We start from the raw sequence: 12,172 nt of genomic DNA, 5'->3' as shown, positions 1-12,172 counted from the left end.
CGGCGCGGACCTGCGAGATTTGTTGTTGTGGGCGCCTCCGCCGCCGCCGCGACCACGCTTCATCGCGGGCTTGCGCTCGCGGCCGCCGGCTTTGGCGCCGGTCGTGGACGCGCCCTTGCGCTTGGGTGGCATCACGGAGCGGTGCCCGGGCGCGTTTGCGAGGGAACCGGCGCGAGGTTGTCCGGTCGCTGCGCGCCGTCCTGTGCGGGGTCGGCGGCGGTGAAAAATGCGTGCGAAGGCGGGCTCCCGATTCGCGATTTTCCGAGACGATCGCTCCTGGTCGCGTCGCGGTTGGGAAGCGACCGATTTATCGTTTCAATAGTCTAATTGTTTATTTTATTCCTATGGTTAATCAGTGAGCTCGGCGCGCCTGCCGTCAGCCTCGCGCCCGGCGGCGAACCACCGCACCGCCCCGGCTTTGCACCGCCCCTCGCCCTCGCATCGCACCTCGATCTCCACGCGACGCGCGCGCGTCTCCCGAAACGGCGCACCCCCGGCGACGCCCGGCGGATTCGAACCCGCGACGGGAGAGTCCGCGGATCGGGTCCTGCACACCCTGTCGCACGCCACCGACGCGAGGGTCGCGTGGCGCTCGCTCCCAACCAAACGCACGGCGCCGTCGTCGTAGCACCCGGAGGCGACCGTCGGTTCGCGTCCCGATTCAGCCGTTTCGGGGGGCGTTTCGGAGGCGACCACGGCGGACGGCGCGCGCTCCACCGCGGCGCACGCGGCGTACACGAGCGAGTCGAGGCACGCGACCGTCGCGTCAGCGTCGCCCCCGGCGCACCGCGAGATGACGGGTTCTATGCCCAACGCGTCAGCCTCCGTCGCGCATATCCTGTCGTCCGAGTCCAAGAGGTCGCCGGATCGAATCCCACCGCCGCCGCCGACCCCGCCTTCCTTTCGCGTTCCCAGCCGGGAAGATCGATCGGACTTCTTCCCAAAAGAAGAGACGGCCATCTCCGCCGGATCCGTGGACGAAGCCGACTCGCACATGAGCGGCGCCACCGCCCTCGCCAGACTGTTCTCCGCGTTCGGCCCGGTCGACGACGCAGACCGCAGATTCGACGCGTGTAACGTGCGCACGTGCGCGCCGTGCGGAAACGACACGATGGATCGCTCGCGTTGGCCGCGCGCGCCCGCGCGAATCACCGCCTCGCACGTCTTGTACTCCCCCGCGTCGTACACGAAGTGCTCGGGAGAATCTTCCTCGGCGAAAGCATCCTCGTGCACGCGGTGACCCGAACCGTCGTGACCGTTCGCATTCGAACCTCCGTAGAGCCACCGGCCCAGCTCGCCGCCGTACTGCGCGCCGATGGAGCAAAACCCGTCGGCGTCGCACGCGCCGGGCCACGGCGCGCCCACGAGGTGCGCGCCCAGCCCGGCGCTAGCCGACGCGAGCCCGCCCTCGTCGAGACCAGCGAGGTGAACCCCCGCGATTCTGGCACCCGTCGCCCGGAGCCTTCGCGCGGCGTCAGGGACGTGGCGCCACAGGTAGGTGCACGCGGTGACGTCCTCGCCTTCGTCGTTGTTGTCTTTTGCCCCCGGGGACGACTTGAACTTTGCGAAGGGCCAATCGCGAGTCATCGAGGTGAACTTCGCCGGCGCGTCTTCGCTGCACGACTCGGACTTGACCACGGGCGACGGCACGGCGGCGGCGACGACGACGACGAGCGCGTTGCTCGGGGCGTGAGCGCCGCGAGCGTCGAGCTCGGCGGCGGCGGCGTCGAGCGCCTCGGCGAGGGGCGCAGAGCCCGTGGGAAGGCGTGCGGGGGCGCCCGGTGAGTCACCGAGGCCCGGTGAGTCACCGCCCGGTGAGTCACCGATATTTTCGGTGTGTCGAAAGCCGCAGCAGCTCTCGTCGTCTTTCCCCAGCTCGTCGATCTTGTCGAACCACTCCCGGGCGCTGTACCTTCCCAGCGGAACGGCCACCTCGTGCGACCCGCACGTCTTGACGTTTCTCGGCGCCGGGTACAAAATCACCGACGCCTGCGACTGCGTCCCCTCGTGCGAAGCGCAAAACATCGTCTTGAGCGACTCCAGCACGTGTTCGTCAAAGAGCGCTCTACCCACGGCGTCGGAGGCGTCGACGACGAAGACGACGTCGCGGCCCCTCTTCGCGGCGTCGCCGTCGCCGAGGCACGCCGGACGGGCGCCGCACACGTTGGGGAACTCGTCCGAGTACGTCATCGAATTGGTTCGGTCGTAGACGAGTTTGTCCGCTCGTTCGCGTCGCTGCAGCTCGTTTGGGTTGCACATTCGCACGCCGACCGACCCGACGAGGAGGTCGCGGGATCGAATCCTGTCGTCGCCGTCTTTTTCGACTTCGCCGAGGTTCGAGGATTGGGTCGGGGACGGGGACGGGGACGGGGCGGAAGACGAATCGCCGGAAGAAGCGCCTTCATCGTCCTTCTTCACCACCACGGACGCCACGAGCGCCGCGGCGTAATCCGTCACCGTCTTCTCCCCGTCGGTAGCGACGTCGTGGGGGCACGCGAGCACCACCACGCGAACGCCGCCGGCGCTCCCCGGCGCGGCGATGACCGCGCCGAGCGTGTCGCCGTCCCTCGCCGCGAACGGCAACGTTTTCTGTTCCCCGTTGACGAGCAACGCGGCCCACCTCGGGACGACGCCCGATGACTCACCGCCCGATGACTCACCCAGGCTCGCGCTCGATCGCGAACCGGCGCCGAGCCATCGCTTGGCGCGAGCCTCCGCGTCGACGCCCTCATCCGCGAGCATCGTCACCTCGCACGTGACGCCGTCGCCGAGGCCGGACACCGGGACGCCGAATCCGTCGCCGTCGCCGTGCGCCGCGCGAAGCGACGGGACGTACGTGCCGACCAAGTTCCCCGTGGTGGGATCGACGGTGAGGCCGTTCGATCGGTCGGCCGAGTCCTCGGGGGGCGCGGCTGTGCGCGGGAGGACGACGACGTCGCGTGGGGACGCGACGGCGCGAACGCTGACGGTGCCCATGGGCGCTTTTTCCTCGTCCACGACCGCCTTATCCATCCCGGAAGAAGGTTCGACCTTATCGGGGATCGCGATGGACGCGTCCTCGGAGATGACGGTGGCTTCCCACGATTGCGTCCCGGCTCGGACCACCACCCTGCGCGCCACCATGTCGTCCGGGGAGGCGCGCACGCGGAGGCTGATCCGCCGCGAGAGCCACACCGGAACCGGCGGGGTCACCACCTGACCCTCCACGCGAACCTCCACCCAGTCGGGCAGCCCCGCGTCGTCGTCCGTGTCCGCCCGCGTGGCGTTCGCGTTTGCGTCCTCCTCGGGAGCCGCGCCGAGCTGCGCGTGTATCCACTCGTCGTTGCCGCCGATGGACAGGTCCCGCTCGCCCATCGCCGCCGTCGCCTCCGCGGCGTTCGCGTCCATCGCCGCGCGACGCAGCCAGACGTCTCCCGCTTTGGTCTCGTACGCGTGCACCGTCAAACGAAGCTCTGCCGAGGGTAAGACGCCGGCGACGCGCATGAACCCGCGAGAGGGTAGCATGTTCCACTCGTTCGCCGCGACGACCCGCGTGACGCCGCGCGGGGCGCGCTCCATCTCGTCCACGAGCACGGGCCGGCCGCTGATCAAGCTCACGCGGGTGGTGGCACCGGCGGGAGGAATGTTCACGCGCGGCGGCACGGGTCCGCCGGACGAGTCGATCGACGTCGTCGTCGGGCGGACGACGTCGGATGGAATCTCGGATGAAGAGACTCCATCCGAACGTTCCGCGGGATGGACCGCCTCGGACCCCATCGCCGCCGCGGCGTTGGCCCGGGCGCGCGCTCGACGGATCGATCCCTCGAACGCGGCGTTGGCGGCGCGTTCCTCCTCCCTCGACGTGGCGGTGGTGACCGCGGCGGTGCCTACCCACTCGTCACCCACGAACACGGCGACTCGGTATCGGCCGCTGATCGGGCGCTTGTCGCTCTTGTCCCCACCCGGGGGCGGGTCCGCGAAACCGGGCGAGCGAATCTTCAACCGAATCCTGTCCCCGTCCACAACCTCCACCTTGGTCTCCCTGACGCCCGGCCGCGGGACCTCCATTATCCCGTGTCGGGTCCAAACCTTGACCGTCCCGCCCTTCACGCTGCGGTCCTCGCTGTTCACCTTGACGAAGACGCCGTTGGCGTTGCCCCGCGGGGGCTCGCGGCCGTCGTTTGATAAACCCAACGGTTCGTCCCCGAGCGTCGCGTACAGCGTTCCCTGCCCGTGTGCCTCGATCTCGTGCAGGAGTTTGACGGTGACGGCGGCGGTGGAACCCTCGCCCACGCCCGTGACCACGATGGGGTCTCGGTCCGGCGGTGGGATGAGCACCCACTGGTTTGGCTGCGGCGCTCGGACGTGCACGACGCCCGCGGGGGAGACGATCTCCTCCGGCGGCGCGCCGTCGTCGTCGTTCAGCCCGGTGCCCAGCGACGCGTCCGCGCGCCGTTCGGTGGTTGGCGCGATGAGGGACATCCGACCGGGTTTGGGGCCTTGAGTCTTCTCGGGCCCGGCGCCGGGGTCGACGGGAATGGCGGCGTCAACCTTGGCCGCGGCGGTCTCCTGGTCGTCCTCGTCCTCGATGCGCGCGCGCGTCGATTCGGCCGGCGGCTTCGTCGCCTCCTTCGGGACCTTTGTCTCCTCCTTCGGGACCTTTGTCGCGTCGTTCGGGACCTGTGTCTCCTCCTTCGGCACCTTTGTCTCCTCCTTCGGCGCCTTTGTCTCCTCCTCCGCCTTGGTCTCTTTCTCCTCTGACGCCGTAACGTCAGCCTCGAGCGTCGTCGCGCCCCTGAGCGCCTGACGGTACATCGCCACCCGGGTGGCCCTGTCCGCCACCCTCGCCCGAAGGACGCCCTCGTAGCTCCCGAGCTTCAGCGTCGCCGACCGGACCGGATCGCCCCGCGAGGAGAGCACCGGAATTTGTGCGCCGGAAGAATCTACGGAAGAATCTCCCATGCCCAGCGCGCTCGCCGTCTTCGCCCGCTCGTCCTCCGCCGTCCACGCCTCAATCTCCGCCGCGCTCTCCGCGCGGACCGCGAGCCTCACGACGTCGCCGTGCTTAACGTCGTGGGGAACGCGAACCACCCGCCCGTTCACCTCGAGCCGCGCCCACGGCAGATTCTCGCCGGCGAAAAACTGGTCCCCGTCCCTCAACACGAGATGCGCCACGGCTCTGGACGCTCCGACCGCGTTTAAGTCCGCGGTCACCTCCGCCGTCTCCGCCCACGCCCCCGCCGGGACGAACGCGGCGGGGGATTCGGCGCCGCCGGTGCCGAAGATGTCCTTCTTGGTCCGTCCGGCCGCACCGTTAGACGTCGCCACCGGGACGACGACGGCGGGAGCGGGTGCCGAAGTTTCAGCCTCCGAAGTTTCAGTCTCCGTCGGGGGCTCATCCTCGATGAGCCGCGGGGGCTCGAGGGCCGCGGGAACGACGCCGCCGACGGGCCTCAGCCCGGTCCTCGCGGTGTCGGTTTCTTTGGCCGTTTCTTTGGCCGTTTCGACGTGGTACTCGACGCCGCAAACCGCCGCCACCTTGGCGGGGTCAAACGCCGGCTCCTCGCACCAACTCGCGCTCCTCGGAGCGGCGTCGCACGTGCCCCAGACAAACTCCATCGACCGGTAAGACGATCGATCCCCGGCGCCCTCCTCATCCCCATCGTTAATAAGCTCGCTCTTCCCGCTCATAATCCGCTCGTCCGTTAATGAGGGCAGGACCCTCCGGAAGGTGTTCGCCGGGTCCCTCGAAGTTCGTCGGAGCACGCACTGGCCTAAACTGGAATCGGGGGAAGTCGGCGACCTGCTCCTGCACACCGCGTCCCCCGCGCCGAGTCTCGCGAGCTCCGTCGGAGAGTTCGTCACGGGGGTGAACGACGACGACGCCCGCGTGGACGTGCCGAGGGTGGTGCCGAGGGTGGTGCCGAGGGTGCCGAGGGTGGTGCCGGCGCCCGTCGCCCCCCCCCGCCAGCACGTCACCTCGTTTCTCCCCGGGTTCCGGATGTGATTTCCCATCGGGTGCCCGCTGTCGAACCGCACCTCGCACCGGCCGGTGGGATCGCGGTACGCGTCGCCCGACGCGACGGCGGCGTCGAGCTGCTCGTCCGTGCACGACGGCTTGGCGATCATGAACGCGAACTCGTCGCCGGGCGCGAGCGCGTCGGTGACGTGCTCGAAGACGGAGAGGACGCCGGGGGTCGCGGGCGCCATGTCCGCTCGGTGGGTCCACGCCGGGGCGTCCGGGCGGTGCGCGGATCGAACCCCGCACGTCGAGCCGCCCGGGCATCCCACGAGCCACACGCGGCACACCGGCCACGGCGCCTGGTTCTGTCGCATCACCGGCGGAACGCCGCACACGTTGACGCGAAAGGCGATCTTTTCCCTCTTTTCCGTCGCGCCGGACGCGGCATCGCGCTCGGCTTTACCGAGAGCGGTCGCGGCGGCGTCGGCGCCCTCGGCGGCCGTATCGGCGGCCGCATCGGCACCCTCGGCACCCCCATCGTCGCGTTCCGCCGCGTCTGTCGCGCCCTCGTCGCCGTTCACCGCCCTCGTCAGCTCGGAGACGCGCGCGCGCGCGCGTCCGCTCCACCCCGCGGCTCCCCATCGGGACTCGCCCTCATCCTTCGGGTCCGCCAGCTGTGCCGCGCCCGTCTCCGCGCTCGAGCTCGGCATGAGGGACCGGACCCAATCGGGAGTCGCGCCGCCGCTCGCGTCCGCGCTCGCGGGCATCGGCGCGACGAACGTTCCCGCGCCGAGCCACGGCGCGCGCGATGTCCCGGCGATGCCCGCGTCCCACGCGGATGCATCCACGCCCGCGCCCAGGCCGAGGCGGTCCGCGGCGGGCGCGAATCCCCACGCGCCGCCGTCGCTCACCGCGGCGACGGCGCCACTCGCGGCGTCTCCGAGCGCGGAGAACACGCCGGGGACGCCTCCGTTGGCGCCGACGACGGCTGCGCACGCGCTGGCGGCGCCCAGGGTCAGCGCGGCGACCGCCAGCCATCGGCCGCGGCGGGTGTTCGCCTCGGGTGCCGCGTCGTCGCGACGTCCCGAGGTGGAGACGACGAGGCTCTCGGGGTCCACCGACGCGACGCCGCGCTCGAGCGTCGCGGCGATGCGAGCGGAGCTCGCCGCGAGGAGCGGCACGCGCTCCGCCGCGCTCATCGTGCGTCGCGCGATACGACGACCCGGCCGCGCGCCTGTAACTGTCGGGTCGCGCGGCCGATTGGGTGGAAAAACTCTGTAACCTCCGCGGGTTCATCGGGGAAATCGACGGTTCATTGACTCGAGGGTCGAGAGTTGGCGCGCGGCGCGTTTCGGATTAGCGATGGAAATTTTTGTCCGCAGAGGCGAACGTAGACATCAAGATGATGTCCTCCCTGGGAAGGAGGCGCCCCGGCAGAGCGGGTCGCGGCCCCGAAGACGTCGACCATGGGCTTCGGTCCCCAGGGTTTCCGTGAGTGCCCGTACGCGCACCCCACGAACCGCCCTCCTCCCGCTCGCGCCTCGCCCCTCCACCCGAGCTCGTCGCGCTGACCGCCAGATCTCCTCCCGTCCCCATCCCTCCGCGAACCCACGCGCAGGCAACGCGCCCGCGTCGAAGCTCTTGACCTACGGCACCGCCGCGGCGTCCCTGCTGACGCACTATTCGCGCGCACACCACCGCGTCGGCCTGACCCCGCGCGGCCTCTTCGCCCGCGGCGAGTTGCTCTCCCGCTGGCTCACGTCGCAGTTCGCGTTCACCGCACCGGGCGAGGCGTGCGTCGGCCTGTACCTCCTCTACGCCCTTCGCGACGTCGAGCGCGTGCGGGGCACCAAGGCACACGCGACGCGCCTTCTCATCGCGGCGGTGGTATCGCTGGGCATCCAGACCCTGCTCTGCGCGGACACCCACCTCGTTCGATGGCTCGGGCTCGGCGGTTCATCTGCAGGCGCGTTCATCCAAAACTTCTCCGCCGTCGGCTTCGCGCCCGGACCTCACTCCCTCGTCGCCGCGCTCCTTTTTCCCGGCTTTCTCGCCACGCAACCGACGACGCAGACGTTCACGGTGGCTGGCGTGAGGTTCGGGGACAAGGTGTTCACCTTGTTGGCGGGTTTGAGGCTGTTCTGGAGCCACGGCGCGCGTTCCGTCGTCCCCGCCCTCGCCGGCGTCTGCGGTTCTTTGGTCTCGGAGTGGGCGGTGACTGGTCGAGTTGGTGCGGTAGTGACGCATCGGGGGGGTTGGACTCCGCCCGAGTGGGCGTGCGCGTCGGTGAGGGCGACGCTGGGGAGGGTGCTCGGGGTGGACGTTGGCGGGGTCGGGGGCGGGCGGCGGGCGCGTGGGGGACGGGCCGCGGCGACGGTGACGCGGCCGAGGCGGATGCCGAGACCGAGACTCGACGTTCGTTTCGGCCGTCTCGACGATCTCGCTCCCGCTCCGCCGCCGCCGCCCGGCGCGGTCGAGACGCTCACGTCGATGGGTTTCGACGAGCACGACGCGAGGAGGGCGCTTGGTATGTGCGGGAACGACGTGGAGGCGGCCACCGACGCGCTGCTCGCGGACGCGCGGTGACGGACGAACGGACAGCCGGGCGGCTAAACGTAATCTCTCGGCGATGGATTGATCCTACGTCAAACGATCTAGCTAGCACTAGTGGAGGAGCTGCGCGATTCGCGGGAGGAGCGAGGCGCGCGGTGGTTTGCGAAAGTTGCCCTCCAGCGTCAACCCCGCGATGGCCCCGTGCGCCGCCTTCGCGCCCGACGCGCCCGCACCCCCGCAGCACGCGCATCCCCCGAGTCGATGCCACCACGCCCCCGCCGCGTTGCCATAACCCCCGCCCGTGCCCGTGCTCGTCGCCAGCGCCTCCCCCTCCGCAGTCGCGCCCGCGGCGGTCTCCGTGAAGATCCCCTGCCGCTGCTTGTGCTTGGGAACCTTGGGGCACACCACGTAGAGCCGTCCCTTGCGCTTGACGATCCTGCAGTGCTCGCAGAGCTTCTTGATGGCGGAGCGAACCTGCGTCGGTGCGGAGGTCGGGCCTAGGGTTAGTTTCATTCACGACGGGCGGGTGGTGGATGGGTCGCCGGGGCGCGCGCCGCGCGGGTGCCGGGGGGGCGCGAACGCCGCGATGGAAACGGAACCGGGACGCACCTTCATCGTCGCGTCCGGGAAGGCCCGCGGTGTCGACGGTCGCGACGCGTGAAGTGGCGCGACCGGCGCGGAACACTCAGCGAGCTCTCGGAGCGAGTCCGACCGAGGGACGGTCGCGACGCGGTGACCGATTTGGCAACTCCGATGACCGGGACCTCCGCCGCGGACCTCGCGCGGGGACAGCAGCGACCGCGAGGGGTTTCCGACGAACGCCCTCCCGCTCACCGAGACGCAGCCGCGAGGCGAGGAGTCGACGCGCGGGGCACGCGAGTCATGCGGTGCGTCCGGCCACCCGCCCGTCCCACCCGCGCGATCGACGTTGAAATCGCCCCACGCACGTGAATATGCCCGCGCCGATGAATGCGTGAATGCGTCGCCGCCCCTCCGTCCCGTCCCCGCTCCCGCGATCTCACCGCTCACCTTCGCCCGCCGCTCACGTCCAATTCCCGCAGGTTCGACATCACGCGCGCGGCGAACGCCAGCTGGCGCGAGGCCGAGTACACCAAGGAGCGCGCGCGCTCCGCCGAGTCCGAGCTCGCCACCGCGCACGAGACGATACGCACGCTCGAGGCGAGGCTCCTGACGACCGAGTCGAGGCTGGCGCAGGAGAAGCGCGGGGTCGCCGCGGAGCTCCAGCGCGCGCGAGACGCGTCCACGGAACAGGCGGCGCGACACGAGCATCGGCTCGCCGAGCTCCAGCAACACCACGACGCGCGCTTCGAGGCTCTCCACGATCGACACCGGGCGCTCCAACTGGAAATGGCCGCGCTGCAGGCGTCCATACCCGCCGCCGCGGGCGGCGCCGTGGGCGTCGCGGAGGTTGAAACCACGCTCGAATCCGAGCGCCGCGCCGCGGAAGAGACGCGGCTGAAGAACCTCGAGCTCGACCTCAACGAGCACCACGCGTCCGAGTACGAGAACCTGGAGCGAACCAAAGACTCGCAGATCAAAAACTTGAAGGACCAAACCGCGTACTTCCTGGCTCGCAAAGACGACGAAATCCGCGCGCTGACCCTCGAGCACGATACCTACCGACGCGAGAAGGAAGCCGAGTGCGAGCGGCTGCACAAGGAGTGCGAACACCTGCACGGATGGGCGATGACGATGAACTCGGTGCTCGAGAACGTCGAGTCGGGCGCGTACCCGGTTGTTGAAGCGGGCGGGTTACGGACGCTCACGATTCCGCTCGGGGAGAAACCCGGCGCGTTGGACGTCCCGCGACTCGCGTCCAGGGCGGAAGACGCGCGCAGGTTCCTCGAGGAGACGTCGGCGCTGACGCGGACGGGTCGGTCCGAAGTGATCGGCGTCGAAGGCGGCGTCGACGGCGGAGTCGAAGGCGGAGTCGAAACCGGTTCACGCGAAGTCCGAACCGGATCGAGACTCGCGCGGACGACGACGAATTCGGCGGCGGACGCCTTCGAGCTCGAGGCGTTCAAAACGCACGGCGACCTCATCGACGCGGAGCGCGCCGCGGTCGCCGACGCCACCCTGCGCGAGCTCTCGTCGCACCCCACCGTCGAGTACATCCGCCACCTGGAGGAAGAAAACGCGCGGATAACTTCGCAGCTGTCCAAAGCCACGCGAAGCGTGTCGGACATGCGCGTCGCGCTCAACTCGGCGGTGCGCCAGGTCAACGCCAAGCAAGCGGCGCCCACGCTGTCGCGCGTCAGCTCCGCGAGGGGAAACGAAACGGTCGATAAAACGCTCGCGTCTCGGCCGACGCCGCGAAGCTCGGGGTTGCTCGTCTCGACGCTCAAAAACCGCGACCCGCTCGACGTCGCGTTCGGCACCACAAAATCCAACGCCGCGACGTCCGGCCCGTTCCGAGACGTCGAGACCAACGCGCTCGTGCACACCCATCGCGCGGGGCTGCACAAGACGAACGCGTACGCGTCGGGGGGCGCGAGGCCCGCGTATTTAACCCAATCGAACGAACCCGCGTACAAGACGGCGACGAACTATCACCCCGCGGGGGACGGGCCGCACAAGCCCCGGACGCACCGCACGAACGCCTTCGGTCTGAACGCGTCCATCGGAGGGACGAGCGCCCGGGCGACGTCCACGCTCGAACGCGCGAACGCGAACGTCCTCAACGACCGAGCCGTCGAGGCTAGAGCGTCGGCGGAGGGGCCGACGCATTTAAGGCGAGCCGAGGCGAGAGCCGCGGAGCGCGAGGAACGCGAGCGGACCCGCGGCGTCCGGTCGTTCCTCGAGACGCAGGCGATACACTCCGTAACGGCGGGAACGGGCGCGAGCACGGTCGTCGGGGGCGTCGCGACGACGATCGGGGAGCTCAACGCGGCTCGCGACGAAGCGCTTCGATCGGCGGCGCGGGAGAACCGGGTCGCGGCGCACAAGTCGAGGGGAAGGGACGCTTCGATGTCGAGCGCGCCCCTCGGCGGCGCGTCCGGGCGGCTGGCCTCCGACCGCGTGCCCCTTCCGGGTCGACCGATCAGCGGCACCGCGGAGGTTGGGTACGGCTGGGTGCTCGGCGACGGGCTCGATAAGGACGGCGGCACGGTGGGATGGCCGGCGAAAGGTCCGGGCGCGACGGGCGAGGACCTGAGCAGGTCGATGGACGGGTCGCACGTCGCCACCGCGGCGAACGCGCTGGGCGGGAGCGCGTGGAGGAACGCGCCGGCGTCCACGGCGTTCGGGGTGGCCGGGAAGATTGGCGAGCAGCGGGGCGACGGGGTCAAGTCGGCGATGATGATGGTGCCGGCGGAGGTTGTCCCCGCGGCGGGCGCGCCGACGCCGGCGGTGGAACCCCCGCCGGGTGCTTAACTATAAAGTCGGATTTTAATCACGAACGGATCGATTCACGACGTATGGGTTCTGTCTCACGCGCCCCGCCTGTAATTGTTTGCCAACTTTTTCAGGTTCATGAGGTTTGGAAAGTCGGTGTCGTCTTCAACTTCGATCTTCTGGTGTATCACGGGAGTCACAACGGGAGTCACAACGCGCGCGCATCTTGCTTGGGGCGCGACAGGGCCGGTCGGTCAAACTGCACGGAATCAGCTGAAAATCGGTGTGCGCAGAGAAGGCACGGTCTCGAACGACATACTCGAA

General features: G+C 69.8%; 4 protein-coding genes across 4 annotated transcripts; 2 read left to right on the top strand and 2 right to left on the bottom strand.

Moving 5' to 3' along the window:
- Positions 1 to 311: 311 nt before the first annotated feature.
- Positions 312 to 1,608, bottom strand: MICPUN_108945 (predicted protein). The gene has a single exon (XM_002504360.1). It carries the CDS (start codon positions 1,585 to 1,587, stop codon positions 349 to 351), a length of 1,239 nt encoding a protein of 412 aa, XP_002504406.1. The 5' UTR covers positions 1,588 to 1,608; the 3' UTR covers positions 312 to 348.
- Positions 1,609 to 7,407: 5,799 nt separating this feature from the next.
- MICPUN_61592 (predicted protein) lies at positions 7,408 to 8,527 on the top strand (the record flags this gene model as incomplete). The annotated part of the gene is made up of 2 exons (XM_002504686.1): positions 7,408 to 7,432; positions 7,560 to 8,527. The coding sequence occupies 2 exons, from the start codon at positions 7,408 to 7,410 to the stop codon at positions 8,525 to 8,527; spliced, it is 993 nt and encodes a 330-aa protein (XP_002504732.1).
- Positions 8,528 to 8,605: 78 nt separating this feature from the next.
- MICPUN_61591 (predicted protein) lies at positions 8,606 to 8,972 on the bottom strand (the record flags this gene model as incomplete). The annotated part of the gene is made up of 1 exon (XM_002504359.1): positions 8,606 to 8,972. A coding segment is annotated over one exon (367 nt), but the record flags the coding sequence as incomplete, so codon positions are not given.
- Positions 8,973 to 9,471: 499 nt separating this feature from the next.
- Positions 9,472 to 11,887, top strand: MICPUN_102465 (predicted protein; the record flags this gene model as incomplete). The annotated part of the gene is made up of 2 exons (XM_002504685.1): positions 9,472 to 9,476; positions 9,556 to 11,887. The coding sequence occupies 2 exons, from the start codon at positions 9,472 to 9,474 to the stop codon at positions 11,885 to 11,887; spliced, it is 2,337 nt and encodes a 778-aa protein (XP_002504731.1).
- Between the last annotated feature and the right edge of the window lie 285 nt (positions 11,888 to 12,172).

This window comes from Micromonas commoda, chromosome 9 (assembly GCF_000090985.2).
Source record: "Micromonas commoda chromosome 9, complete sequence".
In the NCBI taxonomy this organism is placed as follows: domain Eukaryota; kingdom Viridiplantae; phylum Chlorophyta; class Mamiellophyceae; order Mamiellales; family Mamiellaceae; genus Micromonas; species Micromonas commoda.
This window is presented reverse-complemented; position numbering and strand designations above follow the sequence as displayed.

Bases quoted from the DNA above. Each gene is read 5' to 3' on its own strand.
- MICPUN_108945 (XM_002504360.1), bottom strand. From the start codon at position 1,587: ATGACTCGCGATTGGCCCTTCGCAAAGTTCAAGTCGTCCCCGGGGGCA.